The sequence below is a fragment of the Oncorhynchus tshawytscha genome, linkage group LG30, assembly GCF_018296145.1.
Source record: "Oncorhynchus tshawytscha isolate Ot180627B linkage group LG30, Otsh_v2.0, whole genome shotgun sequence".
Classification (NCBI taxonomy): Eukaryota; Metazoa; Chordata; class Actinopteri; order Salmoniformes; family Salmonidae; genus Oncorhynchus; species Oncorhynchus tshawytscha.
In genome coordinates this window covers 11781978-11805558 of record NC_056458.1, presented here as the reverse complement: position 1 = coordinate 11805558, position 23581 = coordinate 11781978, and the positions used below count along the sequence as shown (strand labels likewise).

General features: G+C 41.7%; 1 protein-coding gene across 5 annotated transcripts in view; it reads right to left on the bottom strand.

Annotated features, from left to right (window-relative positions):
* Positions 1–7948: 7948 nt before the first annotated feature.
* The window catches only part of LOC112251485 (roundabout homolog 2-like), a 113394-nt gene continuing 97761 nt past the window's right edge, over positions 7949–23581 (bottom strand). For 4 of the 5 annotated variants that reach the window (XM_042309500.1, XM_042309501.1, XM_042309497.1 and 1 more), the window contains 6 exons: positions 18395–18551; positions 16380–16637; positions 15207–15403; positions 10410–10574; positions 9954–10217; positions 7949–9504 (listed from right to left, as the gene is read on the bottom strand). In XM_042309500.1, coding sequence (XP_042165434.1) covers positions 9503–9504; positions 9954–10217; positions 10410–10574; positions 15207–15403; positions 16380–16637; positions 18395–18551 — 1043 coding nt within the window. In that variant the 3' untranslated portion in view covers positions 7949–9502. The remainder of the gene's footprint in view (positions 9505–9953; positions 10218–10409; positions 10575–15206; positions 15404–16379; positions 16638–18394; positions 18552–23581) is intronic. The other variant, XM_042309498.1, reaches the window with a different exon arrangement.

Sequence of the window (23581 nt, the reverse complement as noted above, 5' to 3'; positions counted from 1 at the left end):
CCAGAGCATTTGAAATGCAACGAGTACTTTTTGGTGTCACGGAAAATGTATGGGAGTAAAAATTACATATTTTTTAGGAATGCAGTGGAGTAAAAGTCAAAGTTGTAAAAAATATAAATAATAAAGTAAAGTACAGATACAAAATATTACTTAAGTAGTACTTTAAAGTATTTTTACTTAAGTACCTTACACCACAGGTTACGGCGAGGGAAGTAGCTAGATTGCTAACTAGGTAGGACACGGTACACAGTGTCTTTCGCCGTCCGCCTGGTGAGCACTGCTTTCCCGCAGTTCTGTTAACATTACGGCGAGGGAAGTAGCTAGGTAGCTAGGTGTAGCCAACCCAACTTGCGTGGTACTACCCTCACCGTATTAGCCTCGTTATTGCTATTTTATTGTGTTACTATTTTTTAAAACTCTGCATTGTTGTTGAGAAAGGGCTTGTAAGTAAGCATTTCACAGTTAGGCCTACACCTGTTGTATTCATGTAACAAATAAAATTGATAACTGCGGGAAAGCAGTGTACCGGTTTCCTAGCAAGCCAGCAGCTTCAATGGCAGTGGTCACGACATGCAGTGACCAGGACCGGTGTTACGGGCCGACCTTAGGGGACATGGCCCTAGAGCTTGACATGGGAGTGAAAATAGATTCTTGTCCCCTATTGTCCTGTCAAATATTTCCCATTCTGTCCTGATCCGCAACAGTTCTATAACCCCAGAACTTTCACATTTTTACACGCAGAAATCAGAAATAACTTCCTCTGTTAGCTGCTCGTCTGTCTGCCCACCGCTCTGTAATGGGAGTAGCCATACGTTCACGAGACAGTTGCCTGCCCTGTACACACAGCTGATAACAACCACATTACGAGATTTTGGCAATGAAGGCAGCCCTTCTAAATACCCAGAGTCAGATGAACTCTATTCCTCTCTTGAAGGCATCATCATTTAGTGACATACAGTATGTTGGCATCTGAGGTAAAGTAGTGGTCATAGCATCTGAGGTAAAGTAGTGGTTATGGCATCTGAGGTAAAGTAGTGGTCATGGCATCTGAGGTAAAGTAGTGGTCATGGTATCTGAGGTAAAGTAGTGGTCATGGCATCTGAGATAAAGTAGTTGTCATGGCATCTGAGGTAAAGTAGTGGTCATGGCATCTGAGGTAAAGTAGTGGTCATGGCTACAACTGGAGCGAGGCGCGAGCCGACACAAGAGTAATTTCATTTTTTAAATATTTTTTAATAATGTAAACTATTTTAGGCCTTCACACAGTTCTTTTTTTTCTGAAATGCTCCACACATTACACATTTCTACCCCCCCCACCCCCCAAAAACTATGTTTATAACTATTCCTTTACTGCCGTTCCTGTGGACTGTTGATCCTGTCACATCCCATCGCGCACTTGACTCCAGAACAAGCCTGGGCAACTCCAGTCCTCGGGGGTTGGTGTTACACTTTTCCCCCGGTCCCTAGCAAACACACCTGCTTTTATACTAATTGCCTTTTTAATTGAAGATCATGATTAGTTGATTATTGGAGTCAGGTGTGTTAGCTGGGGCTAGGGCAAAAAGTGTGACACCAATCAGGCCCCCGAGGACTGGAGTTGCTCAGGCCTGCTCTAGAACTTGACTCCCATTCCTACCGGAATCCCGTAAGACCCGCAATGAAACATGAGAATCCTGTTCCCTTGTCAACCTCTAGCCCCCCCCCTACCATACCTCTTTGCTCGTCCGAATAACATATTTAAATATTGATAATTTCTTTGACCAAGTCACACACTGACAGAAAGATGCATCAATCTCAGATAAAGCATCTGAGCGAGCGAAACAGCGCCCCTCTGTCTCAGTATGTGTAGCACAATGTATCTGATGCTGTCTGGACAAAAAGAGTAGTGCATGTCATAATAATTTTGACCAGACAGCATCAGATACATTGGTTACATAAAGTAAGACAGAGAGGCACTGTTTCGCTCGCTTGGATGCTTTATCAAATCAAATTTTATTTGTCACGTGCTCCTAATAAAACAGGTGTAGACCTTACCGCGAAATGCTTACTTACAAACACTTAACCAACAATGCAATTCAAGAAAATATTTACTAAATAAACTAAAGTATAAATAGTCAAATAAAAATAAAAAGTAACACAATGAAAATAACATATATATACAGGGGGTACCGGTATCGAGTCAATGTACGGGGGTACAGGTTAGTCGAGTTATTTTATACATGTAGGTAGGAGTAAAGTGACTGTGCATAGATAATAAACAGCAGCAGTGTAACAATAAAGTGGTGAGAGGAGCGTGTCAATGTAAATAATCCGGTGGCCATTTGATTAGTTGTTCAGCAGTCTTATGGCTTGGGGATAGAAGCTGTTAAGGAGCCTTTTTGTCCTAGAATAGTCGCTCTGGTACTGCTTTCCATGCGGTAGCAGAGAGAACAATCTATGACTTGAGTGACTGGAGTCTTTGACAATTGTTTGGGCCTTCCTCTGACATCGCCTAGTATATAGTACCTGGATGTCAGGAAGCTTGGCCCTAGTGATGTACTAGGCGGTACGCACTACCCTCTTACGGTTAGATGCCGAGCAGTTGCCATACCAGGCGGTGATGCAACCAGTCTTCTGAGATTGATGTGTCTTTCTGTCTGCGCTTTTTGTCAAATAAATGATCAATATTTAAATATTTTATTCAGACGGGCTAAGAGGTATGGTAGGGCGGGCTAGAGGTTGACACAGGAACAGGACTTTCTCCGTTGATATAGTTTCAGTCACTTGCGAATTGAAGGGAAGTTGGCGGGTGCACAATGCACTGTTAGGATGTTAGGATGCTGGAATTATTTTGGATGAAAGTGTGAAGGTAACCCTCTTTTTGAAGTGATATGTTTGACAATCAGGTGAAAACATCTTGACTGGTTGTATTCATGCCCCAGTAGCCCTTTCCTACAGTCAAATGACCTAGTGGGTGGGATGGATAGGATGTTAATGAGGGGGATGTTAATGGGTGGGATGTTAATGGGTGGGATGGGTAGGATGTTAATGGGTGGGATGTTGATATTCATTCATATTCAATCATATTTTTCATAATTAATAAACTTTTCTTTTTTTTACGTCAAAAATCCAATGTTTCTATTTCCAACAGTTTTGTTATATTTCAGTCTTCTGTGATGTTTATTAAGTGTAATATTGCATTGCAAACTCAAAATGCAATACATTTCAACTCTATATCTGACATGGTACAGGTGTCATCTTTTATTTAAGCACATAACAATGTGTGTGAGGTTTATACTTTTGTTTCAAAGTAGATCTGTTGAAGACTATCAAGAAACACTCTGTGTGACCCTGATTTACCCCACTGCAGTAAAAGGTTAAAAGACAATACATGTTTACAGTTAAATTATACATCTTTACAATAAAACCAATCAAATAAAAACACAATCAAATGCCAGTCCAACTGATTCATTTTGGCACCAGTCCTGGAAGTGGCGCTTAATCGGCGCGGCATGTAGTAGCCGCGGTCCGCAGATAGACCCTACACATTTTGGCTTCAGAATCACAGAACTAATCGCAGGCTTTTGCCCGTGCTATTTTGTATAGTGGAGGGGTGAAATAGTTTTTTTTACTCAATACGTTTTTTATGTATGTTGGCAACTATTTTATAAAAGCAATAAGGTCCTCGAACCCAGGAATTATTGAGAATAACACCCTCCTAAGGGCCGTTTCCCTGGTCCTTGGCTTCACCTCGGGAGCTATTCACACAATAATTCCTGGGTTCTTATGCCTTATTGCCTAATTAAGCAGAAGTCCGAGAGTTTGGCTGGAGTAGTGACAGTTAACTCTACATTACATGAGATGTCTCACAAATTAGTTTATTTATGAGCTGAAATGCCATGGGAAAAAAAATCTGCAAAAATGTGAGAGAGGTTTAAGTGATACTGTATATCGGTCTGTGATGTCTTTCTGCTCCATGTTATTCTTTGTGTGTATGTTTCCTTGTTTTCATTTCCAATTTCAGAATGTTTTCCTAGCGCTCTCGCCCCCCTCTGTTAACAAAGGGCAGTCCTTGACAACCAAGGCTATTTAAACGTTGGAGAATGGCAGTGTGGCTGAAAGAGTGAAATTGAAGGCTGTCACCCCAGTAGGGCGACAACACTTTATCATTGCACACATCTACAGTATGTTTCCTACACACGGAAATACTGTGGAGAAGCCTCTGTCTGTTACCGTATGTTTTCATAGTACAGTACTTCAACTACAACGTACACTGAGTACACCAAAAACTCCAAGGCCACGACTCCACACGTTATTGGTGCACGGGCCAGCTGTTTGTTCACTCACACCTGCCCACAATTGTTAATAACCCATACGCAACTGCCCGACCATACACTGACTGTACAAAACATTGTACACCTGCCCCTTCCTTTGCCCTCAGAACAGCCCCAATTCATCAGGGCATTGACACTACAAGGTCTTCGAAAGCGTTCCACAGGGATGCTCGCTCATGTGGACTCCAATGTTACCCACAGTTGTGTCAAGATGGCTGGATGCCCTTTGGGTGGTGGACCATTCGTGATTTAACACTGGAAAATGTTGAGCGTGAAAAACCCAGCAGCGTTGCAGTTCTTGACACAAACCGGTGCGCCTGGCACCTACTTACATACCCCCTTCAAAGGCACTTAAATATTTTTTCTTGCCCATTCACCCTCTGAATCGCACACATGTCTCAATTGTCTCATCTACACTGATTGAAATGGATTTAACAAGTGACATTAATAAGGGATCATAACTTTCACCTGGATTCACCTGGTCAGTCTACTCTATGCCATGGAAAGAGCAGGTGTTCTTAATGTTTTGTGTACTCAAGGTACTTGTATGGGCCATTATACAAGGACATTTGTATTGTATAATGGCACACAATGATGGTGACAGTGGACAGGTAATGAGTCTTTGGGTCACACAACACAACGTTGACATGCTAATATATTGCCTATATTTCATAAACTGAAATGCCCTGCGTCACAGAGACATAGAAAAGGTCTTGTTGGTACATGTCAGAGACACCAAGGAAAGTGCCTACTCCAGTACAGGGGGGAGATGAATAATGAGGATGGGAGACGGCGACAGAAACAAATTGGCCACTGAGGGAGCTGAAGGTCAGAGGACCCCAAGTCTTTACTCAGCCCCTCCGCCTGGGGGTAGTAGTGTTGTAGACTGGGACCTCCATGCTCTCCATCTGTGGTCTCCTGTGTCTCCCATGTAATTACATCACACAAGCATACTGTTGAAACTTTCCAATTAGCCAAATGTCATGAGTCATGAATGAGCTGTTCTAGCTCCAAGGCTATGGCTCCATGGAATCATATTTCAAAGGTTTAGTCCGCACGTAAGTGGTGTGCTGCTCAGCTGTTTGTACACCAGCACCCGCCCACAATTGCTAATAACCCATCCGCAACTGCCCGACTATACGCTGACTGTACAAAACATTAAGAACACCGTCCTAATAATGAGTTGCACACCCGATCTCAGAACAGCCTCAATTCGTCGGGGCATGGACTCTAATAGGTGTTGAAAGCGTTCCACAGGAATGCTGGCCCATGTTGACTCCAATTCTTCCCACAGTTGTGTCAAGTTGGCTGAATGTCCCTTTGGGTGGTGGACCATTCTTGATACACACAGGAAACTGTTGAGCGTGAAAAACCCAGCAGCGTTGCATTTCTTGACACAAACCGGTGTGCCTGGCACCTACTACCATACCCTGTTCAAAGGCACTTACATATTTTGTCTTGCCCATTCACCCTCTGAATGGCACACATACACAATCCATGTCTCAATTGTCTCAAGGCTTAAAAATCCTTCTTTAACCTGTTTCCTCCCCCTCATCTACACTGATTGAAGTGGATTTAACAAGTCACATCAAAAAGGGATCTTAGCTTTCACCTGGATTCACCTGGTCATTCTATGTCATGGAAAAAGAAGGTGTTCGTCATGTTTTGTACTCTCATTGTATGTGATAAAGTGATAAAGATTTCCTTTGCCAAATTTCCAAATGACATCAGTGTGACCGGTTGCAAATAAATCAAATCTGTGAAAATGACCCAACATGTTTCTGATATGATTTCAGTTTGGCTGATGTGGTTGAAATACTAGCAGGTTTCATGATGCTGATAAAGATAGCACCTCAACAGATGATATCTAACTGCACATTCGCATTCTCTCAAGATGCTGAAAGTCATAAGTCCTATTTCTCCACTCCTGTACCCGAGTAAAAATGTAGCATATCATTTGGTGTATCATTTTACTGCAAGAAAATTAAATTAATTCTGCAAGAGTTAATATTAAGGGTCTGTGAGAAGTTCTAGACCTACAGTCTATAGTGTCCAGATTTCTGTTTTCGTTGAACCCATCTGAACAGTAGGCTACAGTTCCCTTGACATGCCATAGGCCTTTTTCAAGTCCCCGTCTTGTGACTGTTGAATTTGTATAGCCCTCACAATCATCACACATAACATAGCCTGCTATCATCCTCTTTTACAACTTCACCAAATCTTTCTCAAACATGACTTTTCTGGCCCTCCCTTCTCTTTATTTCCAACTCTCCAATTCACAGCTTTATCTCAAATTGAATTAAACTCCAATATTGTATTTCTTGCCTCTGTGGATCGACGTTAACGTTTTCTGCCCGATCGACAAAGAAAATAAAGATAAATCCCGAGTAGGTGTTCTAAAACGCTCGACTGGTAGTGTATAACACGATTAAATAAAACTCCTCCCTCCTTTGGCTATCTTTGGTTATGTTACCCTGACCGTTGCTTTCTCTGCCTCTTTTCCAGTTGAAAGTTTTGGTACATTCATTCCAGCAACATAGCACTCTGCATCCCAGTGCTGGTTTACCTCTGAAGCTAAGCGTAGTTGGTAATGGTCGGTCCCTGGATGCGAGACAAGATGCAGCTGGAAGTAGTGAAAATAAGCATGTGAAAAATAAACGCGTGGGCAAGAAATGTCACATTTCAAGAAGGAAAAACACTTGAAAAATGTGAAACTTCACACAGAGCTAAAAACCACGTCTGACTCGTGAAACTTGCAACAAAACCAATTTGAAAACCACATTTTTTTTAATGTGTTTTTCTTTCATGTTTTCTTTTATAAGTGAGACATTATTCCTTCCGTATCTGTCATCAGAGTTGTGTTGCTCTCTGATTGGCCAGTAAGAACAGCCAAGCTTAGCCCAGGGAGATGTATGTGACAGAGGCTGGAGCCAACAGTGGTTTGAACATTTGCAGTACTAATGTGATCTCATACAGCAGTTGTTTCATTAGGTGTAGCGAGTACAGTATATGAAGAATGGAGATGAAAGGCATGGATTCCCCAGGAAAAGCCACCATAACCCTTAAAATCAATACAATTGCATTTCTGTATGGTCTGAATGGACGAAATGTCTGAAATGTAATCATCACTGAATTTACATGCATTTACAAAAGTCCATAAAGACGACGGAAAATAACTAGAAAAAAGGAGAGAATCATCATCGTCATCCTCACCATCTGTCGTTGTATATCCCCAAATTGCCAATGCTAGAGCTGCGTTATGGCTGATCAGCCTCTGAGTGTTCAACCTGTGTTGTCTTGGTAAATGGATGACTGACATTTCCTCCAGTAAGTAAATGTGTTCTGGTGCAGGAACAGGGAGGGGAGACTGAAGGGATAGATGCATCAAAAAAGTTGCCATCATTCTTTTATTTTCCCATTAGCTCTGACTAAGACTGATTTAGCACGGAGACGCTTGAGAGAGGGAGACCGAGTATCGTTCTTTATGTGCACCTCGTCTCTGATTCTGTTAAGTGTGTATTCTGCTAACGTGCTACTTATGAGTGCATGCACATAATGCCCTAATCAGTTAACATTTCTCACATGAGGAGAATGCTTTGCACCATCAACTCACATGCACAGCACAGAGACTCATGGTTGATTCCACATACACGTTTTATTTGCATCGTAGGGTTGAAAAATGAACGGCCACACTGTACGTGCCTGAGTATTTCTGAGGGCAGACCGGATCTGGCAGGTACAGAGTCTTTACAGGTGAAGCCAATACAAAGAACAACCAGAAAAGAACAAAGAAGTGAATCAAAACACTGCATTGTGAAGCTAGCAACCAGCTGCCCTCCGTGACTGGTTACAGCGTTGAGGATATGCTGATTAAGCGAGGGGCTCACTATTCCTCACTAACCCTGATGAGTGTCACCGGTGTGTTGCCAGGGTCGTAGATAGGGGCCACATTATACTGCACCGGTAGGATTAAAACAGACGGCCATCATATCTATGATGGGTGTATTATTTGAATCTAATTGCATATAGTTGTTAATCATGTTTACCAGTCACTGACAACTATGAAAACCCGGTCTGGGATTAGCTAGTCATCTCAAGGCCAACATCTCTTTATCTTATTTTGTTCCCATGGGCAACACTGACAGAGTCCATCTGTGCACACAGCTGTCCCCACCTGACCACACACCTGAGTGGCGCTCTGTTGGCCCAACGCCTCCCTATCAACAACTAGCTGCCGCCCTTCGCCTCTGCCCTTTGCATCTACGCTTTAAATGTTACACGTAGATGGTTTCACCTTTTATCGATTATTCTGAACAGTCATTCATTTTTGGAATCCAAGTACCGCTGCCTCACTGTCATGGGAATATACTCTATGGGAAACGGACTGCCAAGCAGTACAATGCACACTGGCCAGATCATCCTCACAAACCACCGCAGATTTGAACAAGAAGAAGAAAAAAAAACATCACATCTTAATGTTTTCTATGTGGCCATTTTTTTTTTTTAAACATTATATCTCTCAATACATCTGTGTCTCTGAAAAGCATGTGCTGTCATATATTATCTATTAGGTTCTATTATAGACACTCCTCCGCTTCATTCTTCTTTCAGCTCAGCTGATGACTTTGTGCTTATTATCACCCAACGCTCTGTGCAAAGTAAACAATACAGTAGTTTCATCAAAATAAAATCATTATTTCAAGCATTTATGAAAAACGAATGTGGCACCACAAGTCCATCAACTCACAATGTAAAATTACAAGTAAAAGAGACAACTTCAATGGCAGATTTTGGCTTGCATAGTGAAGCAAAACAAGAGAAAAACTGAAAATACAAAACCTATTTACAAAGAAATGCAAGTCCTTTCACTTTCATGAGTCAATAGCTTAACTGTAGTGATTTTACTTCATTAATGTAGAGTGACTTACTGTACATCTTGTGACATGAAACAGGAGGGGCAAGTGACATACAGAATATTATATTGGAAGGAAGGATGAAAGTAACACTGTAAAAAGAACACTGTGAGACGTGTCTGTGTGTCTGTACATCACATTTACATCTCTGCGTTTCCCTCACACTCTTTCCACTTCCTGACATTTCTCCATCCTCCGTCCTGTAGCATTTGGAGAGAGGAAATCTCATTGCACTTATAGACAGGCAGCACTGGAGGGTCCGACTCATCACAAAGACTCTGCAAGAGGAAGACACAGAGATCCGAAATCAAAGTGTCAATCTCAGGTGATCATTTGTCACAAATTCCTCACTTAATGTGGCACCACAAGTCCATCAACTCACAATGTAAAATTACAAGTAAAAGAGACAACTTCAATGTCAGATTTTGGCTTGCATAGTGAAGCAAAACAAGAGAAAAACTGAAAATAAGTCCTTTCACTTTCATGAGTCAATAGCTTTAACATCAATGTAGAGTCATTTCCTGTACATCTTGTGACATGAAACAGGAGGGGCAAGTGACATACAGAATATTATATTGGAAGGAAGGATGAAAGTAACACTGTAAAAAGAACATTGCGAGACGTGCCTGTGTGTCTGTACATCACATTAAACAGCTCTGCGTTTCCCTCGCTCTCTTAAACAATTTGCCGCTGTGGACATATTAGTCAGGAGAAGCTAGATACGTACATCGTTCTCCGTAGTTCTGCTCGGTGCTGTTGGGAGGCGGGTGGCCATTGTGGCTGTTGTGTGGGTGGTCAATGCCAGCCCCAGCCCTGTGGCGGGCCCTGCCCAGGGTGCCCATGTTGGCGGGTGTGCCGCTCCAGGAGGCCATGTGCTGCCGCTCCAGCGTGGAGACCATACACTCCTCAGGGGGGTCCGAGCCTCCGGCCGCCCATGAACCATGCAGCCTGGCCCCCACACTGTTGACCTGCTCTGGGGCAGGAGAGGCTGCTGAGGAGAGAGGATGACAAGAGGCTCAGATTAACACTGCCATTAACCTTCGGGGTAATACACAGACTTTGTAATCAAGGATGGACCAGTGGGTCATATCATAGGGATCAGTATGGCTAATAAGCTCGTTAACAACCACAGTCAACAAAGAAGCTCCTATCCACCTTCCTCATCTCCCCCCCCACGTCCTACCATCTGTGGGGGTGTCTCTCCGTCTAGGCAGCGTCCCAACAGTTTCTGCCCGGGGTTTGCGTCCAGTGTGCGTGGCCTTCTGGTGACCGAGGCTCTGTGTGCCCAGAGCACTGCTCTCTGTGGAGCCTGAGCTACCTGGCCGACCCCGCTGTGAGTACCCTTTACCTACATGGGGTGAAGGAGAGAGCACAGGGACACGGGCACAGTGATTTAGAGAGATGCACAACATCCCTAATCAGTTTAGATTTGCAATCAATGACTTATCACAGCTTTTGCACTGATAAGCTCTATATTAGAAATTATGCAGTGAAAGTACTAAAATGAATACGAGTATGAAAAAATACTACTTTGTAAATCAAATTAACTGAGGACAGGAAGAGAGGAGATGCTTCTATACCTACATTGCTTGCTGTTTGGCATTTTAGGCTGAGTTTCTGTATAGCACTTTGTGACATCAGCTGATGTAAGAGGGGGGACATCGCTGCAATAAACTTTCCTCGATAAGATTGTTGGTGTGGGCAGTACGGATAAACTACTCTCACATCTTGACAATTCAAGCTAAAGGATAAGACGTGGTTGTAATTACTGGCTCCCATCCTAAATGCATTGGCCTTTTCAATCTGTGTGTGTTGGCCCGGTCTCTGGGGGAGAGGAGACAGAGGAGAGACCTTTGTAGAGATAAGCTGATCTAGCATAGCCTTCTCCCCACAGAGGTAACACAGCAGATTACTGCACACCATCAACTTGATCACAGAAACAGCACATACTGTATATCAGCAGAGTCCCCTGTGTCTCAGCTAGCATGCCTTAATGTTCCATCATCTCCCAGAAAACTGACTAGGACTGAACCGTGGTTTCACTCTCCTTCACCACACAGACTAGGGGTCGACAATATAACATTAATCTTGCCCTCTGGATCTGAAGTCGCCTCACCTTGTCCCTTCTCCCCAACTCATTCACTTTGTTTTTATAACATTAGAGAGACTGAAAGAAGAAGTGTTTAGACAATATGGTCATACCCTTGAAATGGCAGTGAGAGTTTGAAACAAAAAGCCCAAATGAGATGTCACAGAGAAAAGACAGCTTCCATCTGAAATCAAATAACTAACTAGTTGTAATGTTTCTGTTCTTCCATGGAGATGGATTTCACTCATGTGTGTGCACCAGATTGCAAAAAATTGTTCCTTTCTTTCCCTTTCATAGAATGTTATTTTTTTCAAATTAATGAGTCTGAATATCACATTATGAAACCATCAGTCTTGAGTATGACACGGTATGGTTGAGAAAATTGGATATCAAAAAGCTGTCAGTCAAAACTGCATAATGTGCAGTCAAAACGGCAAAGCATTTTACTCTCCATAAGTGGGTTACTGAATAAAACCATTGATATTGCCAATTTACTCACTGCTCCCAAATCTTTGACTTCCTGCTCAATGTAAAGATGTGTGCACCTGACTGCCATGAAAAAAAAAGTTTGTTGTTGAAATGTTTGGTGTTAAGTTTCACATATACATTTTTCATCGTTTTTTCCCTCGTGAAGAAAATACATTCCCGACATGTAACAAGTTTTTTTCCCACACGTTTATTTTGAACCACTTCCAGCCACATCTGGTCTCCCATCTAGGGACTGACCAATACCAACGCTGCTTCGCTTCAGAAGCAAACCAGCAGTGGGATGCAGAGTGCTATGCTGCTGGAAAGAATGTACCAAAACTTTCAACTGGAAAAAAGGCAGAGAAAGCAAAGGCCAGGGTAACATAACCAAAGATAGGGAAAATTGCACAAAAGAGGGAAGCGTTTTATTTAATTGCGTTATCATAACAAATGTTTCAGTGTTTTTTTGTTTTCTGCATCCATTTACAATTCATTTGTTTTTGCATTTAAAAATTATTTGCTTGCAATATTTTGTTTTGCTATTAATAATTTGTGGTTCATGTTTTGATTTAAATATCATTATTTTTGTTTGCAATACTCAGAATTTTGTTCTCGACTTCAGATGTTTTGCTTGATATTAATGCCACAAAAGTAATTCACTCCCTAGAGGATTGCACCATATAATAACACCATTACTCTAAGTTTAAGTTTAAGGAGTTTAAGCATATATATCCACATCTAACTGCCTGTAGCTCAGGCCCTGAAGCAAGGATATGCATATTCTTGATACCATTTGAAAGGAAACACTTTGAAGTTTGTGGAAATGTGAAAGGAATGTAGGAGAATATAAAACATTAGATCTGGTAAAAGATAATATGTACCATCATCTTTGAAATGCAAGAGAAAGGCCATAATGTATTATTCCAGCCCAGGTGCAATTCAGAAGTGGAAGTGCACAGTTTTAGACTGATCCAATGAACCATTGCATTTCTGTTTAACCTTTTGTGTGTGGGGGGGGGGCAGTATTTTCGTTTTTGGCTAAAAAACATACCCATTTGAAACTGCCTATGTCTCAGCCCCAGAAACTAGAATATGCATATAATTCTCAGATTAGGATAGAAAACACTCTAAAGTTTCTAAAACTCAAAAAATATTGTCTGTGAGTATAACAGAACTGATATTGCAGGCGAAAACCCGAGGAAAATACAATCAGGAAGTGCCTCTTATTTTGAAACCTCTCTGTTCCTATGCATGCCTATCCTCCATTTAAAGGGATATCAACCAGATTCCTTTTTCTATGGCTTCCCTAAGTTGTCAACAGTCTTTAGACATAGTTTCAGGCTTTTATTTTGAAAAATGATCACATTGCGGAAGTGGATAATTGGGGGCTCTCAGAGTGAGTTTTGCTGTTTTGGTGTTATTGACAAACCTACACACCCGGTACATATATTATCGAATATATATTTTAAAAACAACCTGAGGATTGATTATAAAAAACGTTTGACATGTTTCTGTGGACATTATGGATATTATTTGGAATAAACGTCTGCGTTGTCGTGACCGCTCTTTCCTGTGGATTTCTGAACATAACGCGACAAACAAACTAAGGTATTTTGGGTATAAAAATAATCTTTATGGAACAAAAGGAACATTTGTTGTGTAACTGGGAGTCTCATGAGTGAAAACATCCGAAGATCATCAAAGGTAAACAATTAATTTGATTGCTTTTCTGATTTGTGACCTAGCTACTTAATGCTTAGTGTACATAATGTTTTGTTATGCTATCGATAAACTTACACAAACGCTTGGATTGCGTTCGCTGTAAAGCATAATTTCAAAATCTGAGATGACAGGTGGCTTAACAAAAGGCTAAGCTGTGTTTTGCAATATTGCACTTGTGATTTCATGAATATTAATATTTTTTTGTAATATTATTTGACTGTGGCGCTATGCTATTCAGCAGTTGCTGACGAAAATGATTGAGTAGCGTCAAGAAGTTAAAATGTTGTATCAGGACTGCCCAAATGTGCCTAATTTGTTTATTAATAACGTTCATGTTCAAAACTGTGCACTCTCCTCAAACAATAGCATGTATTCTTTCACTGTAATAGCTACTGTAAATTGGACAGTGCAGTTAGATGAACAAGAATTTAAGCTTTCTGCCAATATCAGATATGTCTATGCCCTGGGAAATGTTCTTGTTAATTACAAATGCGGGACAAGCGCAGAATAGTGGACAGACTAATATATATATATATATAACAATTGGGGGGCAGGTTAATTGCTCAAGTTCAAATGGTGACATAGCAATCCTTAGTTGCTACATCCATATACTTAAAAATTAATGATATGCTCCAATTGATTCTTGAAGAATATAATGTATAAATGCCTCATGAGCTTAGTTCATCTGTCATACCCCATCAGAACCCAAAATATAAGCTTGATTTACTCTGTTTGTAAACTCCTTAAGGATCGGTGGGTCCCCTGCGGGACGGTTGAGCTAACGTAGACAAATGCGATTGTTCTGCGAATGTCCCGCAAAATCGTTCTCTGGTCCCACATTTGTGCTTTTTAGATGTGGGTCACCCTATTTCCACGCGTGGAAACAATGCTGCTGTAACATTTTAGCACCATCTTTTCACATGAGGAGAATAACATTCTTTCAACCACACATGTGAATCTGCAATTCCACATGTGAAAGCAAGATTCTCACAGTTGGGAGTTATCTTTTACATGTGAAACAGCTAATAAAATGTTCACATGTGAACTTGCAATTCCACATGTGAAAGCAAGATTCTCACAGTTGGGAGTTATCTTTTACATGTGAAACAGCTAATAAAATGTTCACATGTGAACTTGCAATTCCACATGTGAAAGCAAGATTCTCACAGTTGGGAGTTATCTTTTACATGTGAAACAGCTAATAAAATGTTCACATGTGAACTTGCAATTCCACATGTGAAATTGAGATTTTCATGTGGAGTTTTCTTACAAATTTGAATTTCACTTTCAAATGTTGAATTGCAAGTTGAAAAAAAGTATTAAAAAACAATTACATTTAAAAATCTAATTTGCAGTTTCATATTTGAAAAATTTCAGATGGAAAAATCTCATTTTCACATGTGGAATTGCAAATTCACATGTGAAAAACAATAAAATGTGGACGTTTTTCACATATGAACCTGCAAATTAGATTTCACATGTGATTGATTTTCATTTATGAACTTGAAATTCCATATGTGAAGGTATTCTCCTCACATGTGAAAAGGTGGTGTTAATATGGTTTCACGTGTGAAATTTAAGCTCAACATGTGAAAAGAGCTATTTCAAATGTGAAACTGCAAATTTAACATGATCCGTGTGTGTTTGAAGGGCATGATCCGTGTGTGTTTGTGTGTGCGTGTGCGTGCATGTGTGTCTCACCTGAGCCCTCCAGGTTGTCCATGCTGAGTCCAGCAGTGTAGTCAAAGCCACAGAGCTGACGTGACACTCCGTAGCCTTCATCCTCCTCTTCTTCCTCACACTGGAGGTTGGTCCCCAAGTCAGACCCCAGCGTGCTAGACACATAGCCCATCGGAGGGACAGGGGCCTTGGGTGGGTGTGGGCTGCCCTTCATATGCCTGTATAGAACATGAGGGAACATGTTATGTCACTGAGACAGGAAACTGAGCAGTAGATAAAGACACTAACAGACAGGACGTAAAGGCTAAAACACAAATCCCTGAACAACCAAATGCCAGAGTGCAGTACTAGGGCCTCGTTCAGCATTGGTGAGTGTTTGTGTGGGAGATTGAATTCATTATTTTCGCTTCACAACTATGTGCAAATCCCTTCCGCGACACTCGTGCTAGCACTAACACAATGGACTGGTAATTGTCTGGGTGAAGGGAGAAGAATGGCAGGGTTGGGCAGGGCTGTCAGTAACGTGTCTGTTTTCTCCCCCCACCGCTGTCCCCTCCGATGCCTTGCCCCATGCCTCGTCCCACTATGGAGGAGACGCATATGTAATTAGCAGCTCTTCTTCCTGTTGTCAGAGCAGCACGCTAGGCCAAAACCCATCATTACCCCTCAACACGCGTTCCTACCGACATGACCCGCTTCCCAATGCCTGTTACACGTTAGAGGTGTAATCAATGAAGGGATGTTTTTATCGCTCACATGAAACATGAAACCAGGGGTTAGGATGACATGCCTAAATACCACACCGATATAAAACACTCAACAAGACTATTGGCTATTGATATGCAAAATATCTAGCTCAGTTCTAGAGAACGACAGCTCATTCATTCACAGTGCAAAGCAGAAATTGCCAGGTGAATGTCTCATGATTGAAATATCATAGGCAATTTAGACAAATTTAACAAGTACCGGTGGCAATTCAAAAGAACACAAAGTACAGTACTTATCTGTTCATTTCACAGTGGAAAGTGGATACATAATGCATCCAAAACATGCAGCAAGGGCAATTGTTGTATCATATCATGTGCCTGACTCCACAGAGGCTTTGAGAAGAGACTACATAGAAAGTAAAGAGTTATTGTCCAAAGGAAGGAAGAAATCCATTGACAGATCCACAGTAATTTCTCTCCTCCTCACCATGTCTGTTTGGCCACTTCATACTGGTAGGCTCTGGTCAGCTCATCCAGGTGGGCCTGCAGCATGGACTGCATCTCCTCGTGGTGGGTGGAGCTTAGGGAGGAGGATGACGGTTGGCTGTAGGTAGCTGCTGCCGGGGAAGAGGCCACTCCCCTGAGGGGCGGTGTGGGCACTCGCTCCTCCTCTAGATCGTTGTCCAATCCCTGGTGAAGATAAGTCTGGACAGGAAGGGGCGGGGCCCAGCTGTCACTGTCATACCTACAATAAGTAGGGAATGAGAATGTCAGTAATTCAGGCTAGAATCTAAAACCTTATACTGTGGATGTGTGTGTATATGGCTATGTTTACACAGGCAGCCCAAAGTCTTTTTTTTTTACCACTAATTGGTCTTCGGACCAATCAGATCAGCTCTGAAAAAGATCTGATGTGATTTGTCAAAAGACCAATTAGTGGACATTGGGCTGCCTGTATAAACACAGCCTATGGTGCTTAGAAATCTATGTAAGTGTGTTACTGCTAGTGCACAGTGACTTGCTCTCAGTGTTATACACTGGTGATGAGACAAAGCCTAGCCAACAGACAAATACTATTCTTTTTCTACTGGTTTGTATTTTGCCAGACCGTTAAACACACTGTTATCTGATGTTCTATCTCTCAGCAGAGGGAGAGAGGGAATTACACAGATTGGCTGCGGTTTGTAATTACAAAGTGACTGGCAGGAATGGGGTGCTGAGATCAAATGAAAAGATCTAACCACATGCTGTTTTGTTATAAGTGGTGGTGAACCAGCCAACGCTTCTTGAAACTGGCTGCAAGATATGTATGCAAATGTGCACACCCCAAGGTTTTAGGCAGATATACACTGAGTGTACAAAACATTAGGAACCTGATGAATTCAAGTGAAAGCTATGATCCCTTATTGATGTCACCAGTTGAATCCACTTTAGTCAGTGGAGATGAAGGTGAGGAGACGGTCTCAACGTCCTCAGATTCCCAAGGAAAGTATTATAATATAATCATTTCGAAATCTTACATTTGTCCTTGCACAGCAACAGTCCTACAGTAACTGCATTATATTACCCCCAATATCTAGGGCAAGGTTCTTCCACTGCCCTCTTTCCAAAAAATACCTGTGACAAAAACAGTGTCTTTTTCTTACAATAACAAGCCGAGTAATGAAGATGGCTGTTTCCTCAGTATGACAAGTGCAGACACCAGGAGCTCAATCAGCACTGGAGTACCCTGTAACAGCCTGCTGCTCGTTTGTGCTTAGCCCCCTCGTTTAGCGCGCACGCACACACACACACACACACACACACACACACACACACACACACACACACACACACACACACACACACACACACACACACACACACACACACACACACACCTAGAGATAGAGGAGAGCTCCAGGAGAGACAGAGAGCCATGCTGGTTACAGCCAATTAGGAGAGGGTTTTTCTTTCCTCTCAATGGCTCACTGACAGACCTTAGATCCCCAAAAGACAAGAAAGGCTACATGTGCTCCTTGCTATTATTTCACTTCCTGTGATATCACGATAGAATGTTTATAGGTACATGTATCAAAATACTATTTAGGGTATTCTAATGACTTTCAAAGACATTTGTTTTTTAAACACAATAGTTATATATAGTAATAGAAATATACAGTAGTAATATTGGAATGGATTTGGAAATACACTTGGAAAGTATTGGCACGTAGTATTACACAGTGTATTTCCAATACAAATATATATATACTCCCATGCATTTAAACCCAGGCCTGTTTGGTATTTGAAATAACGTATTTAGAAATACTGTAAGTATTTTCAAATAGTAAGCATTTTATCGGAAATTATTTGAAATAAAAGTAGATGATTTGGGACACATTATTTGAACATACCAAAATACATAGAAAACAAGTACTTCAATAACAAAGAATCAAAACATGTATTTGTACCCAGGTCTGGTATGTCTACATGTGTGTGGAGAGAGAAAACATATTATCTTACCCTCCTCCATGGTTCTCTAGGGGGTAGTGGTCCACCTCGGTGCCTGGCAGAGGGTGCATGGGTGGGGGAGGCAGGGGCATGTTGACCCAACAGGACCCATTGGATTTGGAGGTCTTCGACCCACCCTTCGACTTCTTTTTCTTGCCGCCCTTTCCCCCTGAGTGGAGAGAGATAAAGAGACTTGGCCCTAAACAGAGAGTACACAGTGGCAAAATACCTGACCACTGTGACTGACCCAAACTTAAAGGAAAGCTTTGACTATGTACAGACTCAGTGAGCATAGCCTTGCTATTGAGAAAGGCCACCGTAAGTAGACCTGGCTCTCAAGAGAAGACAGACTATGTGCACCCTGCCCACAAAAAGAGGTGGAACTGCACTGAGCTGCACTTCCTAACCTCCTGCCAAATGTATGACAATATTAGAGACACATATTTCCCTCAGATTACACAGATCCACAAAGAATTCGAAAACAAACCCAATTTTGATTATACTCCCATATTTATTGGGTGAAATACCACAGTCTGCCATCACAGCAGCAAGACTTGTCACTTGGTACCACAAGAAAAGGGCAACTAGTGAAAACAAATACCGTTGTAAATACAACCCATATTTATGTTTATTTATTTTCCCTTTTGTACTTTCACTATTTGCACATCGTTACAACACCGTATATATACATAACATGAAATGTCTTTATTCTTTTGGAACTTCTGTGAGTGTAATGTGACTGTTCATTTTTATTGTTTATTTCAATTTAGTTTATTATCTACTTCACTTGCTTTGGCAATGTTAACATATGTTTCCCATGCCAAAAAAAGCCATTGAATTGAACTGAATTGAGAGAGGGAAGGGAAGTCAGAGATAGAGAGTTGATCTTATCAGCCCGGTCTTTGCTTCACAATGTAGAGATATCCCTACAGCCCCCAAGCTGTGGGTTTTAATGAGCTGATACTATTTCCCACCCCATGTGGTTCAAACACACACACACACACACACACACACACACACACACACACACACACACACACACACACACACACACTGCTGCTTGGAAAGCTATTTTATCATCACCTGGGCTTTCTCCCTCTCTTTCTCCCCCACCTGGCTCTCATTATTTCTCTCTTAGTGTGCTGACAGAGCACTAAGACTTTTCCTCTATGTTGACATATTGTGACCTTGGGACTATAAGGTTCTATCTGCACAAAGCAGAGTTCTGAGATATTCAGCATAAGACTTTTCACATCGCAGATCTCAGAACTGTTTTGAATTGTTCTTTCATAACCCATTAAGGTTCTCACCTTAAAGATACCTGAAGTGCAGAGTAACAAAATGCTGAGACATTTGTAAATCCATTTTTTTAGGGGCGTGCAATCACAGATAGAACCTTATGGCTCTGAAATGTCAATCTGGGTTCAACCATAAGGTTCTGTCTGACACTTCTGAACTAGACGTGTTCAGTTAAGAAAACTGTAGCTATTTGAATGCATCAATGATAGACTGAAACTATTTTATCAAGATAGAGTCAGAACACATCTTCAACTATATTAAGAAATGCATTATGATCATCCAACAAATTCAATGATGTAACAACATCATTTACTGTTTTTTTTTGCTTGAGTGCCATTATTGATGGCTAGACTAGCCTAAACCATATTTAGTGAGATATAAAAAAATCCATTTGAACTTGGCATTATAAGGTTCTAACTTCACAGTCCCAAGGTCTCGATTTCTTAAAGAAGCACTGAGACCTGGGGCCCGGAGCTGCAGGCTGGCTCCCTCACTCTGTCCATTCCCTCTCTTCCTCTTCCTCTCTGTTCCTTATCTCTCTCAGTGAACCAGCCCTCAGGTGAGCATACAGCCCAAAGCATGCAGGAGAATGGCCGGCCACCTGACCAACAGACAGACTGACTGAGACTCTCCCTACAATACGGCTCTGCTCGGTAAAGCCAAGCTAATTGAATATCCATGGGTCAAAACACAAAGGAATCCCTGCCTCTGCTAATCAAATTAATCCAAAGAAATGTGCCTTCATTTTCTGACATTTCTGGGGTAGAAAAACTCCCGAGGCTGAGGAGTAAAAATCGACATGAAGAGAGGAGCGATTAACCACTGTATCCTCAGGGTCCATTTACAATGAAAATGTAAATATATCATCCCCCTCTCTCTGCTGCCCCCTTTCTCCCTCCATCTCTAACTTGTTGTTTGTGCTCTCCCTGTCTGCTCTCTCTACTCAACTCAACATTCAACTCTCGGCTCTCTTTTCTAATCAATCCTCAGAAAATACATATCTTCTTCTATTGTTTCCAGGACTGGCGTAACACCGTTTCTCTGGACCACCCCCGCAAGGTAGGAGTTGCCCCACCCCAAATAAAAAATTGCATGCATCAGCCAGACAGCTCCTCACAAACTATAGGCTACCAATCACTGTCCATGGTGCTGAAATTGTGATATGTCTATGCGGCTGCCTATCGAATCGATGATAGGCTTTCTGTGGTGCCAGTGCATGTAGCCTATAGCTTTGCTTTAGCTAATGGACAAATGTGTATTGGTAGAACAATTTGGATGTAATTTTCTCATGCTAAACCTAACATTTCACAAAGCTACAGTATACACATTCTAAGTGTCATTAGGCTGCCATTTAGACTCCTGGCTGGTGGCAATAATGTAATTACTTGTTCAGTAATTAAAGTTGGAAATTCAAACATTGCAGATTGTAAAATTTATTGAGGAAAAAAATAACAATCCGAAATGTCTTTTTGATACTGTCGCAAAGCTAACTAAAAAGCAGCATTCCCCAAGTGAGGATGGCTTTCACTTCAGCAGTAATAAATTCATGAACTTCTTTGAGGAAAATATCATGATCATTAGAAAGCAAATTAAGGACTCTTCTTTAAATCTGCGTATTCCTTCAAAGCTCAGTTGTCCTGAGTCTGCACAACTCTGCCAGGACCTAGGATCAGGAGAGACACTCAAGTGTTTTAGTACTATATCTCTTGACACAATTTTGAAAATAATCATTGCCTCTAAACCTTCAAGCTGCATACTGGACACTATTCCAACTAAACTACTGAAAGAGCTGTTTCCTGTGCTTAGCCCTCCTATGTTGAACATAATAAACGTCTCTCGATCCACCGGATGTGTACCAAACTCACTAAAAGTGGCAGTAATAAAGCCTCTCTTGAAAAAGCCAAACCTTGACCCAGAAAATATAAAAAACGATCAGCCTATATAGAATCTTCCATTCCTCTCAAAAATTTTAGAAAAAACTGCCTTCCTGAAGACAAACAACGTATATGAAATGCTTCAGTCTGGTTTTAGACCCCATCATAGCACTGAGACTGCACTTGTGAAGGTGGTAAATGACCTTTTAATGGCATCAGACCGAGGCTCTGCATCTGTCCTCGTGTTCCTAGACCTTAGTGCTGCTTTTGATACCATCGATCACCACATTCTTTTGGAGAGATTGGAAACCCAAATTGGTCTACACGGACAAGTTCTGGCCTGGTTTAGATCTTATCTGTCGGAAAGATATCAGTTTGTCTCTGTGAATGGTTTGTCCTCTGACAAATCAACTGTAAATTTCGGTGTTCCTCAAAGTTCCGTTTTAGGATCACTATTGTTTTCACTATATGTTTTACCTCTTGGGGATGTCATTCGAAAACGTAATGTTAACTTTCACTGCTATGCGGATGACACACAGCTGAACATTTCAATGAAACATGGTGAAGCTGTCACGTCCTGTGTGGTCAGGGCGTGAGTTGGGGTGGGCATTCTATGTTTTGTAGTCTAGGTTTTGGATTTCTGTGTTTGGCCTGCTATAGTTCCCAATCAGAGGCAGCTGGCAATCGTTGTCTCTGATTGAGAACCATACTTAGGCTGCCTGTTTTCCCACTATGGGTGTGGGTAGTTGTTTTCTGTCTCTGTGTCTGCACCAGACAGAACTGTTTCGTGTTGGTCTATTTTCGTTATTTTGGTCTTTAGTGTTCTGAGTTATAATAAATATGAACATGGACACTTACCACGCTGCATATTGGTCCGATCCTTCCTACTCCTCCTCAGATGAAGAGGCCCCAAAATTGCCCTCGCTAGAAGCCTGTGCTTCAGACATAAGGAAGTGGATGGCTGCAAACTTTCTACTTTTAAACTCAACTTGTTCTAGGTCCCAAAGAAAAAAAGAGATCTTCTGTTGAATCTGACAATTAATCTTAATGGTTGTACAGTCGTCTCAAATAAAACTGTGAAGGACCTCGGCGTTACCCTGGACCCTGATCTCTCTTTTGACGAACATATCAAGACTGTTTCAAGGACAGCTTTTTTCCCATCTACGTAACATTGCAAAAATCAGAAACTTTCTGTCCAAAAATTATGTAGAAAAATTAATCCATGCTTTTGTTAGACTCCTGCAATGCTCTACTTTCCGGCTACCCGGGTAAAGCACTAAATAAACTTCAGTTAGTGCTAAATACGGCTGCTAGAATCCTGACTAGAACCAAAAACGTTGATCATATTACTCCAGTGCTAGCCTCCCTACACTGGCTTCCTGTTAAGGCAAGGGCTGATTTCAAGGTTTTACTGCTAACCTACAAAGCAATTAGTGGTTGAAGTTATCCCTCTAGTGGTTTGGGGGCTGTGCTTTGGCAAAGTGGGTGGGGTTATATCCTTCCTGTTTGGCCCTGTCCGGGGATATCATCAGATGGGGCCACAGTGTCTCCTGACCCCTCCTGCCTCAGCCTCCAGTATTTATGCTGTAGTAGTTTATGTGTCGGGGGGCTAGGGTCAGTCTGTTATATCTGGAGTACTTCTCCTGTCTTATCCGGTGTCCTGTGTGAATTTAAGTATGCTCTCTCTAATTCTCTCTTTTTCTCTTTCTTTCTCTCTCTCAGAAGGACCTGAGCCCTAGGACCATGCCTCAGGACTACCTGGCATGATGACTCCTTGCTGTACCCAGTCCACCTGGCCGTGGGAATCCTGACCTATTCACCGGACGTGCTACCTGTCCCAGACCTGCTGTTTTCAAATCTCAAGAGACAGCAGGAGAGGTAGAGATACTCTTAATGATTGGCTATGAAAAGCCAACTGACATTTACTCCTGAGGTGCTGACTTGCTGCACCCTCGACAACTACTCTGATTATTATTATTTGACACTGCTGATCATTTATGAACATTTGAACATCTTGGCAATGTTC